This window comes from Astyanax mexicanus, chromosome 21, assembly GCF_023375975.1.
Source record: "Astyanax mexicanus isolate ESR-SI-001 chromosome 21, AstMex3_surface, whole genome shotgun sequence".
In the NCBI taxonomy this organism is placed as follows: domain Eukaryota; kingdom Metazoa; phylum Chordata; class Actinopteri; order Characiformes; family Acestrorhamphidae; genus Astyanax; species Astyanax mexicanus.
Window position 1 is genome coordinate 26,441,184 of NC_064428.1, and position 14,419 is coordinate 26,455,602.

The 14,419-nt window shown below is 37.0% G+C and overlaps 1 protein-coding gene across 9 annotated transcripts in view; it reads left to right on the plus strand.

The window, feature by feature from the left end:
- atp11a (ATPase phospholipid transporting 11A) overlaps positions 1 to 14,419 on the plus strand; it is a 131,072-nt gene that overhangs the window by 17,952 nt on the left and 98,701 nt on the right. Inside the window, exon 1 of one of the 9 annotated variants that reach the window (XM_049469247.1) lies at positions 740 to 1,825. The exons of the other annotated variants lie outside the window; for them this stretch is intronic. Coding sequence (XP_049325204.1) covers positions 1,814 to 1,825 — 12 coding nt within the window. The 5' untranslated portion in view covers positions 740 to 1,813. Of the gene's footprint in view, positions 1 to 739; positions 1,826 to 14,419 lie in introns of those variants that run through there. 9 annotated transcript variants of the gene reach the window in all.

The window sequence follows — 14,419 nt, forward strand, 5'->3', positions numbered from 1 at the left end:
CGCTGACCATAGGAAACAAATAACTAGTGTCTGCTGACAAAGAGCTCACTGTAATGATGTGATCCATTCAGTTACATGTAGTTTGTCCTTGGAAAGTCTGGATTTGCTTTTTTTTTTTTACCAGTAGGTTGACCTTGCTGTTTTGCTGTATTTAGTTAAGCTGCAGATAAATGTATACAAATGGCAGTATGTTTTACTGGTAAAATCCTTCTGGAGTCACGATTCAGTATACTAGGATGAACATGGTGATTACTAGCAATTTTAGAAAAAAATTTTGTCTTGGAAAAGTCATAGTCATAGGATTAGGGGCGCTTAATAAGGCTCTGAACTAATATCATAATATCTATATTTTTGCAGATATTAATAAAATGTTTCCTAATATTTTGTATATTGAAGAACATACTAAATGTTGTTTATTTAGTGTTAATGTAACAATTTCAAACATTTATTTAAAAATCTAAATATCCGTAAACTTAAAAAAAAAATCAGTAACTCATCTATTTTGAACAGTAATTAAATAAAATAAATGTACCACAATTCCACCAATTGTAAATGGAAATTATGCAAATAAATACTAAAATAAAAAAGCTTGACAGCAAATAGCAAAACAAAGAAAGTAGACATAGTATGTAAAAAATATAAATTATTTTAGGAGAAATCTGGTGTGAAATTGACTAGGGCGCAGTGAAACATTTATTTTTATTATTATTATTATTATTATTATTATTATTATTATTATTTTGATTACGAGTACAAACTTTTGTTCACTAGCCCACCTTTGTTCACCTCCAGCATTTTAAAATACAGCGCTTTAGCCAATGCTCCCAACAGGTTTACAATGCTAGCGATAGGCTGATTAAAGTGAATTTTCTCTTTTGTGATTGGCTGCCTTGTGGCCACATCCATTCTTAAAGCAGTGTAGGATGAAACACTCTTTATAACTTCAGTGTGAATGGGTATAATGAATCTGCATTAGATGGATACCGTATTTTTCACACTATATACTACTTGCTGCTGGAGAACTAAACTGAAACTCCTGTATAACGCTCTTCTTCAGAGGAGTGGCTTTACTGCTCCTTACAACCTGACTGGTAGAATTCATACATAAGGTGCACCGGATTATAAGGCGCACTGATAATTTTTGGAAAGTGCCTTATAGTGCAAAAAATACAGTATATGTAAATTTGTAATTCAAATTCAAAATAGGCTTTCCCTATATATGGGCTGTATTGACAATGTTTGCATACAACACCAGGCTACTTACTATTCTGGAAAAAAAAATCCATATAATTAATATTTCATGATGCACCCTTTTAAAGAACCTCCACATAGTGTGTAAATGTTCAATACCAACTAAATACCATAGTAATTATTTAGGAAGCTTCATTGTTAAAAGTGTGGGCGTTCAATAATTTAAATACTTGTACTCGTTTGACTTAGTAAAAAAAAAAAAACTAATCATTTGAGAACCATGTGATCAAATAGAGCCAGGAGAGTTAGAGAGCCAGGAGGTAGAAAGAATCAGGGGCCGGTCCTGCCTTCTCAGAGTGCAGCGTAAATCAGACATTGGAATTTTAAGCCAGCGCAGCCAGAACTTTACACTGGAGATTTTTTTAAGCTTTAAATCTTGGCTGCATCTGCAAACTGGGGAAAAACTGCAGTTAATGGCTGTGGACAGGGGGTTTGAGTGGGAGAAATCGAGAGGAAAGCTGGATCTTGTGGTGTGAGGTGTTTTCAAACTGCTTTGTGGAGTCTGTGGGAGTTTATAAAACAGAACATCTGCAGGACTGAAGCAGAGCTGAATGAAGACATCATGCTGCAACAGGTACAGCTACCCTTTTCATGTATGTATGGAGGGTTTATGGGGTTTAGGTGGTTCTGTTGCATGGATATATATATTTTTTTTTTTTGGCTCTGATTCACTTTAAAAGACTCTTAAGAGTTTCCAGTCTGTGTGTAATTGATTGATTTGTTGGGTCATGAAGCCGGCAGGTACTGGTTTTAAGTTTAGAATTTAGTATTTTTTTTTCCCCTAATATATATCTTAATGTTTGATACATATAAGGTTAAAGATTGTATTTAAAAAAGCATAATTTTTTTAAATAAAATCATTCCACCCAGTACTGCAGGTTACTAATGGAACGGGAGTGTTTTGTTTCTTCTTTTTCAAGTATTTTTGGAATGTGGTTTTTGGCGTACAGCCTTGGGGCAGTGAATGAAGTGTTGAGCATGTTGCTCTACTACAAAACACTTGGCTAACACATTGACATAACACAACATGACACAATTTTAGTTTCAGTTTTTAAGATGCATTTAAAGTTAATAATTTTTATGGAAACAAATGTTAAAACACCTGCTCAATCATTGTTTCTGTCAAAATTAAAAAATATAAAAAAACAGTTAATCCTTCCTTTGTTTGACTGCTGTAACAATTTGCATGCATTAAACAAAAAAAGTGTTTCTAAGGCCAGGATGTTAGATAATCAGCACCCCACCTCATCCCCAACTCTCCAACTTATCCCAAAAATCTGTTCTCTGTATCTGTACTCTGGAAAGCTGCAAAGATTCCTAGGCAATGAGCTGTTTCTCCAAGCTTGATTACTTGCTACTGGTTGTTGACGGGGCATGCTGGTCAAATAGAGTAAGTCTTGCTTGCTGTTCGATCTGATATGTGAATCATGTCTGTAGATTATACTGAACCTGCATTGTTCAGCCAAGTATGTTGGGTTAGCTGTGACGCTAACAGCTAGTCTAAAGACACAATGCTAACAGACACAGCAGCCGGCCTTAGCAGCAGGATTGGACTGGGTTATCCACCATGTTAACAGCCAACCTCAGCAGATTTGGAGTGTTCAGTGTTCAGTTTTTCTGAGCTGGATTACTTGCAGACGATTGTTGATCGTATCTACGAACCCTGTATACAATTAGAAGGTAGGCTGTTTTATTTTTTTCTTTGTTATAGAAGGTTTGAGATGTGCGTTACAGCAGACAAAGAGCAGACTTGTAATATGCAAATGTCTACAGCATGATAACTGTCACTGTTCGTATCATGCTATACTGGGAAGCCGTTTATCGCTGCAACCCTAGTAGCCGGTGTGTTTAGCCAAAAAGGGAGCTCATTCTAAGGCACCTATTACTGTTCTTAGTCTGTTGTGTTTGCTGTTTGCTAGAAATGTGTGTCAAATTGTCACAGCAGTCACTGCACACCATTTCCCAGAAGCCCACACAACTTCAGTCTTCCTTCGCACGCTTTCTGGCTGATTTGAAAGAAAACATATGACTGTACATTATGGCAATAGACAGATGAGACTGTAGATAATTGTGCTGTTTAGGTAAAGACAGGTTATTGAACATTAGAGGAATGTGGAATTCCCATTGGGGAATAAAGAGTGACCTTTATTGATTATATATAATAGTACAGTGGAAGGCACAATGTAGAATTTCTTGAAAGATGCATGAATACAGATGGTGGTATGGGGTATTTACCCGATACAATAGTAATTTATTTGTACTTTTAATCGTATACAAGCCTCTGATACCAATATCTGATACCGTGTGCTTAACACAGCAATGGAGATGTTCAGCTCAGCAAACCAGCGCTCTGCCCAGCCACTGTTAGTCCACCTTATTGTTACAGAGATAGTACAGCTAATGCAAAGTATCCATATGCAGTAAAAAAAAAAAAAAAAGTCCAAAGTTCTGTTTTCAAACTTTGAACGTTTAAAAACACCGTTGTATTCACTGAACTGCTTCTCCCTAGTTATAAAACATAGATTAAAAACAGTGTAATAAGGCTAGTTTGGCTGGAGATTCACTATTTTTTGTGGAAACAAGACATTTCATTGTTTTTTAAACAAAGTGGGCAAAGATGAATAGCAGCTTTTGTTATCCTGCTAGACTGAGATGATTAGCATAATGCTAATGGTGGTTTTAGCTTGCTTTGGGCAAAAAAGAGAGTATTTAACAGCATAGAAATGTACAATGTTAAAGGCATCTTGTTCTGTGAGGAGTATTGCAGCCATAATAGTCAATATAATAAATAAAGTCAACTATAAAAGTTTTTAGACACCAAATTTCACTGAGAAACATTGTAGAAAATAATAAATAGCAGCTTTGGAAAGCGGTTAGCCTGCTATCATTAGCATCATTCTACTGGTGACTTTAGCTTGTTTTGAGGGAAGTCGAAGGGGTAGGGCAAATTAAGATTGTTTTAAGCACAAAAGCGTATTTAATAGCGAATTAATATGTTTATAAAAAAATTACGGAGTTATGGTGAGAATGAGAAGAAACGTGGACAACTGCAAATGGCAGCTTTTGATAACCAGTTAGCTTGTGATCAGCAAGCATTAGCATTAGGCTTATATGATTGTGGGAATGTAGAAAGAAATGTAAAATTCTTAAGGACGCTTCAGTAAAATTGAGATTTTTAAAGAAAACTTTGGTTAGAAAAATTGATGGCTTTTGGTGGCTAGTCAAGCTAGAGCTAGCTAAAGTTAGCATTTTTGTGGTGTGTTTCCTGGTTCTGAATACCTGCTTCCTTTTATTATATACATAATCAAATATTTTATGAAATTCTTAAGGATGCTTTAGTAAGACTGAGATTTTTAAAGAAATACTTTGGTTAGAAAAACTGCTAGAAAAGAAGGATGGCATGTGGTGGCTTATCAGTTAGAAAAAGTTAGCATTATTTATTTAATATTATTTTATCATTTTTGCTTTGTTTTGAGCTGAACTGCTTCCTAACACTTGATGACAGAAGGGGAAATCTAACAGTTTAAAACTTGTTGTAAATCACGCAAATATTTTATAAAATTCTTTGTTGTAAAAATAGTTTGTGTAATAATCTCAGATAGTTTCAGTTTCAGCAATGTTGATTCTAGCAGTGCTGTTGATGTGGGCGTGCTGCATAGTTTCATATTCAATACAGCATGTTTGTAGAAGTTTGTTTGAAATCATATACCTGGAGTCATATCTCAGTTCCTTAGTAAAATCAGTCTCCATGGATGCAAATTGTATTTGGTCTGTCTGCAGATACGTAACCAAAGTTGTAGCCAAAGTAATATTGTTTTGCAGACTTTTTTGCATGTCTCATCACGTTTAGTTCTTTTACTGTACTCAGAGCACCTGCGTTCTCTTTTACAGTACATCTATCTCCCTGTGGCGCCGCAGCAGCTAAACACCTGCACGTTCACTAGTTTTCTAAGCTAGAGTACGAACTTTAGAGCTTGAAATATTTTGTTATTTTCGTTCCTTCATGTCATTATAAAATATTTGGACAATGGCAAAAGTTTTGTACTTTTCTTAATTTTTTTTAAAAATCCATTTTTTTACTGGTGGCACTACTGAGGAATATTTATGACTAGAATAGCACTGTTAAATTAAAACAATTTTGAATGAAATTGCACTGCTAGAGCAAAATGTGTTTTATTTTGTTGGTATATTTGCACGGATATTAAGCATTTTCAGTGTTTTAAATATTTTTTATACTGTGGTTTTGTAATTGCGTTGTCTCTTTATTTATTTATTTATTTATTTATTTATTTATTTATTTTTTACTTTTTTACTTTACTTTTACTTTACTATCTCTAAAAACTACACCATTCAGAAATATTGAGCTGGATTATTTCCTGGCGCTTAATGACAGGAAGGACACCTCACTAGTTACATAGTGCGAATAACGGTTTAAAACTTTACTTTAATACATATTTAAGTAATGCACTTTTCTAGTTATTTATATTTTTAATCTATACATTACTGTGAACATTACTGTTGGATTATTTAATTACTAATAAAACCGATACGCTGGATCTCTGTTTCGTGCTTTAACGATATGGCTGGACTAAGCTGGTGCTAAATTGCTATCCTGACTCAGCACATTTTGCGCTTAATGCTGCACCTACATCCTAATAGTTTAATTTTAGAGGCCTGAACGACTTCTTTACCCCCTATACTCAACAGAATCCACACTCAGCTCTCCCTGAGTAGGCTTTTTCTGGCACAACCTTGACATTGTCCTAATTATTTGTTGTATTTTTAGAATGCGGAATGATCTGTATTTCCCCTTCTCTCACTCCTGCCTCTCCTTAGTGGGCTCTATCCTGACAGCTCTATTTCAGGAGCAGACGTGACGGAGCTAATCGCTGCCGCTGTGCTCGCTGCATCAGAAAACTGAAGCTTTTTAGCGTGGTGGCCTTGGCGGGGCTATATTTAGCCGGTGTTTGGATGTGTGATGGCAGGGGGAGCATTGTGTAGTAGTGAGGAAGTACACCTGACTGCAGCAGATAATGCTACCATGCGATCAGGTGCTGCTGCTTAACTCCCAGTGCATTTACTCTCACTGCCTGTTGATCCTCCAGTGCTTTAGCCATGCCCATTTATACTGATTTGTACAGGAGTGTTTTTAGCCTGGACTGATTTCTGAATGGGCTGCCAAATAAAACAGAGGTTATTTACTGTACATTTATATCAATTATACATGCACAGTAGTAAGATTATTAAGAGTTTTTATTTTATTTTATTTTATTTTGTCTTTGGCCAAATAGCAATGAACTGACCATGTTTTCCCACAGGTTTACATTAAATATTTTTTGCGGTGTTTTGAGCTGGATTACTTCCTAACACTTAATGACAGGAAGGGCACGACATCATTAAAGTGATTTAAACTTTAATACATATTTGAGTGATTTTTTTCTTCATTAATATGTTTGCTAAGTATTGCTAAGTATTGCTAGGTATTGTTGCTATAGTAGCAGTACAATTTCCAAAATAGTAGCCTAATTCTTATAGTACTATTTTAGCCCTAATATCAAATAATTTACGAAAATTGGTTTACTTTTCATAAAGATATATATGTGTGTGCATACCTGTGTATTTTTAACAGGCCAGATTTAAAGTAGTTTTTTTGGGCCATATTTTGCAATTGTTAAAACATTATGAATGTTGTGTACGTATACATTTAAATATACATTTTAGATCAAATTATTTATTTATTTTCCTTTTTGATTTGGTCGTGCGGTGCAACTGTGTTTTTCTTAATTTCTTCAATGAACTAAAAATGTTAGAAAATTAATTAAAGTTCTAATTAGTGTAACATGTTTATAAACAAACTGTTAATAATGTTAAAGTAAATAATGGTCTCAAGTCAATAATGGTCTCAATTTTTTTATTTTATTATGTTACAGTTTTAATCCAGCGGACAGGTGTCACATCACTGACCCTTGTATGTTGTAATGTCTCAGAAGCAATTTCAATAATTGACAATTTTGTAATTTAATGCCAGTGATATAATAATATTTATTTTAGTTCTTAAGAATAATCATATTTTTATAATATAAAACTAAATAAAATAAATAAATAAATAAATAAATAAATAAAACATGTTTATGGGCTCTTCTTAGAAAGAAAAATGTATCGTGGCCAGCACAATTTAAAAAGTGATCATTTTTCATGTATTGTATGATAGCTTGATAATGTGATTTATTGTGACATGCCTACTTATTAAAGAACTGCAAAACTTTACACACGTTTACAAAAGAATAATGCTGTCTGTGTCTTGCCCATCATATTTTTTTACCACTGATCAACGCTCAGCTTGCACGGATTCATAATCTCAGAGATCACATTCTCCTCCTCCTCCTCCTCCTCCTCTGCAGTTCGCTTTTCTTTCTCTTTCCTTGCTTTGTTTTCCTCTGGCTCTCTGTATGGCTTCAGTAATTAGTAGAAGGTCTGGAACACTTTATAGGTGATTAACCCAAGACAAGAGGTCAGGTGACCAGGGTGGGGGCTGGGGTGACTGTGGTCATGTGACCTCCACTCCACCTGATCTCACACTGTGCTCCGCTTCATTCATCAGGCAGGGTCCAGAGCAGAGAGCGTGAATGGAGAGCCCTGTTCTTATATCACTATTTTATTGTCATATAATACAGCTGTATTGTAATAACTCACATACCATAATAATCAGTACATTTTAAAAGCACTTCTTATATTTGTTTTATTAGTTTATTTAAATCATTTCAGCTTACTATTTACGTTATGTGGACATTGGAGTTAATGGTTAAATAGTAAAGTTAAATACCAATATTTATGAAGCTTATATAGAAATTTAGCAATTTTTTTTACTGCTATAAGTGTTGTCCATGATAAAAATGTTTCAGTAAAATGAGCATACTTATCATATTTTTCACACTATAAGGCCCACTTATCCTTTCATTTTCTCTTGTCGTATTAGCATTAGCTGCTAACCGCTTAAAGCGTTAGCTCTAAGGCCCTGGCTGCTGCTAACCCCCGAATAGCACTGCTGGAGCAACATTAGAACACCAGATATAGAACTGTGTAACAGGCATTAGATCTAACTGTGTGATGCTGCATAACCTCAGTTATAGTTGTTTAAAATACTGTAATTTTACTGACTTACATATCAGTTCACATAGTTCTTTTACTTTTTTGAACAGAAATCAGATAAACCACCTATAAATAAATGTTTGATAAGGCAAACATTGCACTGCATATTTATTATTACATTACATATTACATAATATGCATTCAATATACATATACTTCACTCACTCATTCACTAACTCACTCATGTTTAGCAGATGATGAGTCTCCAAAACGGCATGCTCTTATTATATTGAAGCTTCTGGTACTTCACACCAGTAACACTGTGTGTCATTGATTTTCTTCATTTGTTGATTTCTATCACTTTGTTCTTCTCTGATGAGGTTTCTGTGTTGGAAATACCAGATTTTCCTGCAGTAGCAGAAGTGCTGGTATGATGTAAAGTGAAGGTATGCAAAGAGGTCTCCTTTTCCAAAATAAACGGCAAAAAATAACTGTTACGATCAATACAGTTTTGAGTTTATAGACTGACTCTCTGTGTAGAATTCACTCTGTATACAGGTGTTTGCTGGAAAGCACTAATGCAGCATTTGGAGAGTAGGTGAGGGGTGGGGGTGCTGGCAGCAGAGTGAAAAAACTGCAGATCAAAGAATGCATCATCAGCCTGATTGTTCCCATGTCTTTGGATTGAGCTGTGTGTGTGTGTGTGTGTGTGTGTGTGTGGGAGTAAGTCAGAAACAACCAGTGCTTGTCTGAGAAAGTCACAAACTGAGCATGTGACCCTCCGGCTCAGAGTGACCTAAAGGCACAAGATGGATTGTAATGAATGGTGTAAGTCAATGGTACTTAAGCCCTATCCGGACAGGATTAGTTTCTCAGTGGGTCCTGGGGTAATTTTCTCTTTTATGTGGGTCCTCTGTGTTTATACTGTATTTGTACTTGTTTTTTTTTAGATCAAATGCAGAATTAAAAGGAGTATCAAATAAGTGTCCACAAATATTTGGACATACAGATTGTAGTTCTTCTGTTCATCTGCATACTTTTTTGTCCTTCTTTCACCCTGTTCTTCAATGGCACCCTGTTCTTTCTAAATATGATAGGGAGATCACTTGTTTGAATCCCATTTATGCAGCTTGCCATCAGCTGCCAGAGCCCTGAGAAAGCACAGTTGGCCTTGCTCTCTCTGGATGAGTAGATGGAGCTCTTTCCCCTCTTCACTCCAAAGGGTGATGCACAAGGTGTCTGTGAGCTGATGTATCAGAACCGAGTCGCTGCGCTTTCCTCCGAGCGCACTGTGATGCTACTCGGCATCAGCAGCAGTTTGAAAAGAGGTGGTGGCTGACTTTAGATGTATCGGAAGAGGCATGTGCTAGTCTTTACCCTCCTGGTGTTGAGGCATCACTAGTGATGGAGGGAGCCCTATTGAGTGGGTCGGGTATTTAGCCTTGTAAATCCAACACTTCCTTCTGGAATATTTTTGCAACTATTTCTTTGACGACAAGTCTACGTTTCTCCTAGATTGCATCATGGATGTCATCACTACTTAAAGAACTCAAAAGGTGCCAAAACGGTTCACTAGAGTGATCCAGTAGTACTGTAGGAGTAGACCAAACCCCAGATGCAGCAGATGAAACATCTCTTGTTGGTCATTAAGGCAGAAGAAATAACCCGCAGGTCATTTGTATACGAGCTCCAGCAGCACAAAGCCCAGTTAATTAGCCTGCTTTCATTAACCTGCGTCCAATTGGCGCATACTAATCACATAGCTGGTTGAAGTCCACGGTAATGATATGGTTTCCTCCATCACTTTGATCTCACGGGTGATTAATCCGACCAGCGTGGGCGAGCGAGTGAGCATTTTCCTCTTCATTCCGGACCTGTTGGCTCCGCTAGATGCAGTCATTAAACAACCGGCGCCGAAGGCCGGAGATAATTGTGTACTGGAGCTGCTCAAATTTAGTGCTGCGCTGTTTAAACCAGCTAATAAATGAAAACCATCATCAATGAAAACCATCATTAAACAAGGCACACGCTAAACACTAAACAGTCCTTCATAGGCTGGACCATGTGTGTTATAGTAGAGCAAGCACTGAGCTGCAGTTTAAAAAGTATATATTTATGTATACTTGTGTCAATTGGATCAAGTTTTCTCTAAATAGCGTAATTAAAATGATTATCGAATGAGTGTCACCAGTCATTTAGGCGTTGATTGATTGTAGTTCTTCTGTTTCTCTGCAGGAGAGAAAATTAGAACTGGTATGCATTTTCCACATACCGCCAAACCGTTAGAGGTGCTGCGGTGATAAAGAAGCCCACTAGCAGAGCTCGCTTGTTAGCATAACAAGCTAATACACTGTACTAACAGTAGCTCAGCGCTGTGGAGTCAACGCTGCCCTGTCTGGAGAATCATGAGAATAGTAGTCCTGGAGCTTCTGCTGCTGCTCCTTGCAATATGATTAACTATAGTCCTTTTAAATATATGAATACTGTAGAGTGAAGGATAATATTAATGCACACTGAACTGAATGAATTTGTTAACCGGAGAACCAAGATAATTGTGATACACTGATAAACAGATGCTTAAATATATATTTAATATATTGTAAATTGATATTTAATGATATTTAATTGATGGTCCATTTAATAGAGTTTATATTTAAAATATTTAGTTTTGAAAAGGAAGCTGTTAAAGTTGTTGGTGTATCTCTTTTTAAGGTCTATTGTTTACATTCTTTAGCCGTTTTTTATGCTAAATGCTAAGTCTGATTTGTTCATATATTGTATAATTTTGTGGGACAAAGTAAACCCTATTCTAATCGTCTTAATTTAAAGCCTTAATGTTTGATTTTATATGCACTCCTAACAGTACAGAAAGTCACAAACCTGTATTTAAAAATCTAAATAAATACTAATAAAAAATTGCGTAATATACTTTGAAACCGACAAAATCTTGCAAAATTCTGTGATATGCATTTTTGGTCATACCTCGCAGCACTAGTGCATATTATATTTAAAAAAACGATACATGACTGTTCCTATAATAATCAGTGGAGCTGACAAAATGGATAATAGGTCATAATTTTCTGCTTGGTTGGTGCACAATCAATCTGTAAGCTGACATGAAGGTCTAAGTTTATAGTGTGCTGTTGTCAATAGAGCTTGTAGGAACATCTGCTAGCCGTTGTTGGCGCTTACGCGGCTAACAGTTAGAAGGCGGCACTAAAAAAACTAAACTGACAAGAAGAACAAAAGCTGGGAAAGACTTTTGAAGGAGAAGAGAGATGGCTGTAGTTGCTGCCAGACTGGTTTTGTGCCTCTTGCTTTCTCAAGAGTGGTTGGCAAAGCTGGCTGGGAACCCGGGAGAACAAAAGCCAAGGGTACATTTGATTTATTAAGAGGGCAGGTAAAGCCAAACCTGCGGATCCTGGAGGGAATCTTGCTTTGTACAGTGTGTCTCGTCTCCTTAGGCTTAGGCTGTGGGGCATTAATTAATGGGATGGGATATTTGGTCCCGATAATAACAAATAAGGTAGGGTCAGGTTTTTGATTATTAGGCAGATACATTCCAGTATTGTAGGTTTAATAATTCTCAGTTAAAGAAAGTGATACTATATAGGAGACACTATATTCATAATATAGTAAACAATAAACTTCCCAACCTAATCTAACCACTGTGATACCCTTAGCCTGTCATCAACTATCAGCAAGTAGTCCAGCTCAGAAAACTCAGAAAATACTCAGTTCACATTTTCGGTAGTCTGCTTTAGCCCTGTCAAGGCTGGCTGCTGTGTCTGTTAGCATTTCAGCTACAAACCTGCCAAGGCTGGCTGTTAGCTCTATGGATAAATCAATATAACTCTACCAATGCCGGCTAATGTGTCTGTTAGAATTGCAGCTCCAGCCCTGCCAAAGCTTTCTGTGAGTGTTCTGACTCTAAGCCTGCCAAAGCTATCTGTTAGCATCCCAGCTAACTACCAATGCCGACTGCTGTCTGTTAAAAATGTGGCATCAACTTGCTATTCTAGGTAAATAACTCAGGATTTGTGTATGGCTGAACAATAATTTAATATCTATATGTATATTGTGATGTAAAATGTTTCAATAATGCTAATATATTAAGTACAGTATTACCGTATTTTACAGACTATAAGACACAGCGTATTATAAGGCGCACTATCAATGAACATCTATTTTCTGGTCTGTTTTTATACATAAGACGCATTTTAAGTAACAATAGTAAGGAATAAGGGTGTTGCCATATGGTTAATCTACACAGATTTCTCTCCTGAAAACTGTTTATTTGGGTGTGTAAAGCGCCTCTGTTTATTTACAGTAAGCTTAGTTTTCCAATATTTTCAACAGCGCGGTTAGCAGCAGCGCTAGCCGCAGGTAGCAGCTCTTAGCGCTAGTAAATGCCACCCAGCAGCGCTACACGAAGGAACCCTGAGTGTTCCGGTAAGCCAGGGCACTATTAACTAGTGGTTCTTCCCACATAGCTTGTTTTAGCACGGTAAAGGCAGGCTACAGTCAGATATACTCACCTCTGAATGGCGAAAAAGCTAGCACTGCCCTTAGTGGCTAATGCTAATGCTGCTTATTGCTGGAGAAACGTATTGCTAAAACTCTTTTATAATGCTGTACTTCAGTGAAGTGGCTTTACTGCTCCGTACAACCTGAGTGGTTGAATTCATACATAAGGCGCACCAGATTATAATTAGGGAAATTGGGAAAATCTAAGGATTTTAAGTGTGCCTTATAGTGCAAAAAATATGGTACATGAGGCAGTAAATTGATAAAGTAAAGTTTGTAAGTACCGACAACCGTTGTGGTGGTTTTTCTGTAGCTTTTCTGTGGTTTTTATCTGTATATTATATTGGTGGAAATAGTTGAAGAGAGTTTGTATTGCACTCAACCTGTCATCAGATATCAGTGAGTAATCCAGCTCAGAGAAATAAGGTGTGTTATAGTATATACTTATTGGGTATTGACTGATATGCCAAATGTGGTGCATCCCTATTAATAACCGTAAGACAGTTATTAATAGAGCTTGGTGCTTAGATCTGCGAGAGTCCTCTCAGTGCAGACCTTTGAGAGATGACCATTATACGATTATTTATGGTTTGCTGTTGCTGGTGATGATGACATTTGTCCTTGGACTATTCCATTAAAATGGTCTTTTTATTCCCTCATCATGCAGCACAGTAAGAACGAGCTCGGTTTTGAACAAGTAAGCACTTCTGATCTGACAGTGATAAATGCTGCAGTAGCTTTACATCAGCAGGGTATCACTGCTTGCTCTGGAGCTGGAGCTGGAGCTGGATCTACCTGCTGGACAGTTCAAATCGCGGGACCCAGTTCAGATGGTTTGTTCTGCTGTAATAAATAAGCATGAATTTGGAGGATGGATAAGGAAGCAGGTGCCAGACCCTGCAGTAAATTCTGGAAACAATTCATCTCTCATTATTCAAGGTCTGTCAACACGTGCCAGCAGCCACCAGTGTAACCTCCGTGGCACTCTGGACACTTTGAGAAACTAGTCCAAGGTCAGCAGTGCCGTTTGACCTTCTCATATAAACTTTAATGTGTTGTGATTTGCATATGAGAACCTGACCTGAGATCATCAGGACTGTAACCCCTAAGGCGCCTCGTCCTCGGTCGTTAAATAGATCACAGATCGGGGTCATGAATGTAGGTCGTATAATAGTTGGAGCGCTGTTCAGGAACAGTTCCTACCCTGGATGAGTAACCCTTTTTTTGGGACGAGTAACCCTGCGATCACACTAGCAGTTCGGCAATAAAAGCCACAGTGATAAAGCAATAAATCTAGATTTTTACATTTTTAGCTTTACGCATATAATTCAAGATCCAGTGAAGCAACTTTTTAATCCAACTAAACAAAATTCAGAGGTCCCCAGACTTTCCAATTGTAAACATACCAAACGGGCTGTTAGCATCTCAGCTAACTTGCTTTAGCACTGCCAAGCCGACTGCTGTGTCTGTTAGCATTGCAGCTTCAACCCTGCCAAAGCCAGCCGGTAGCAACTTGCCATTTGTCCATTCTGACAATAATTCAATATCCATA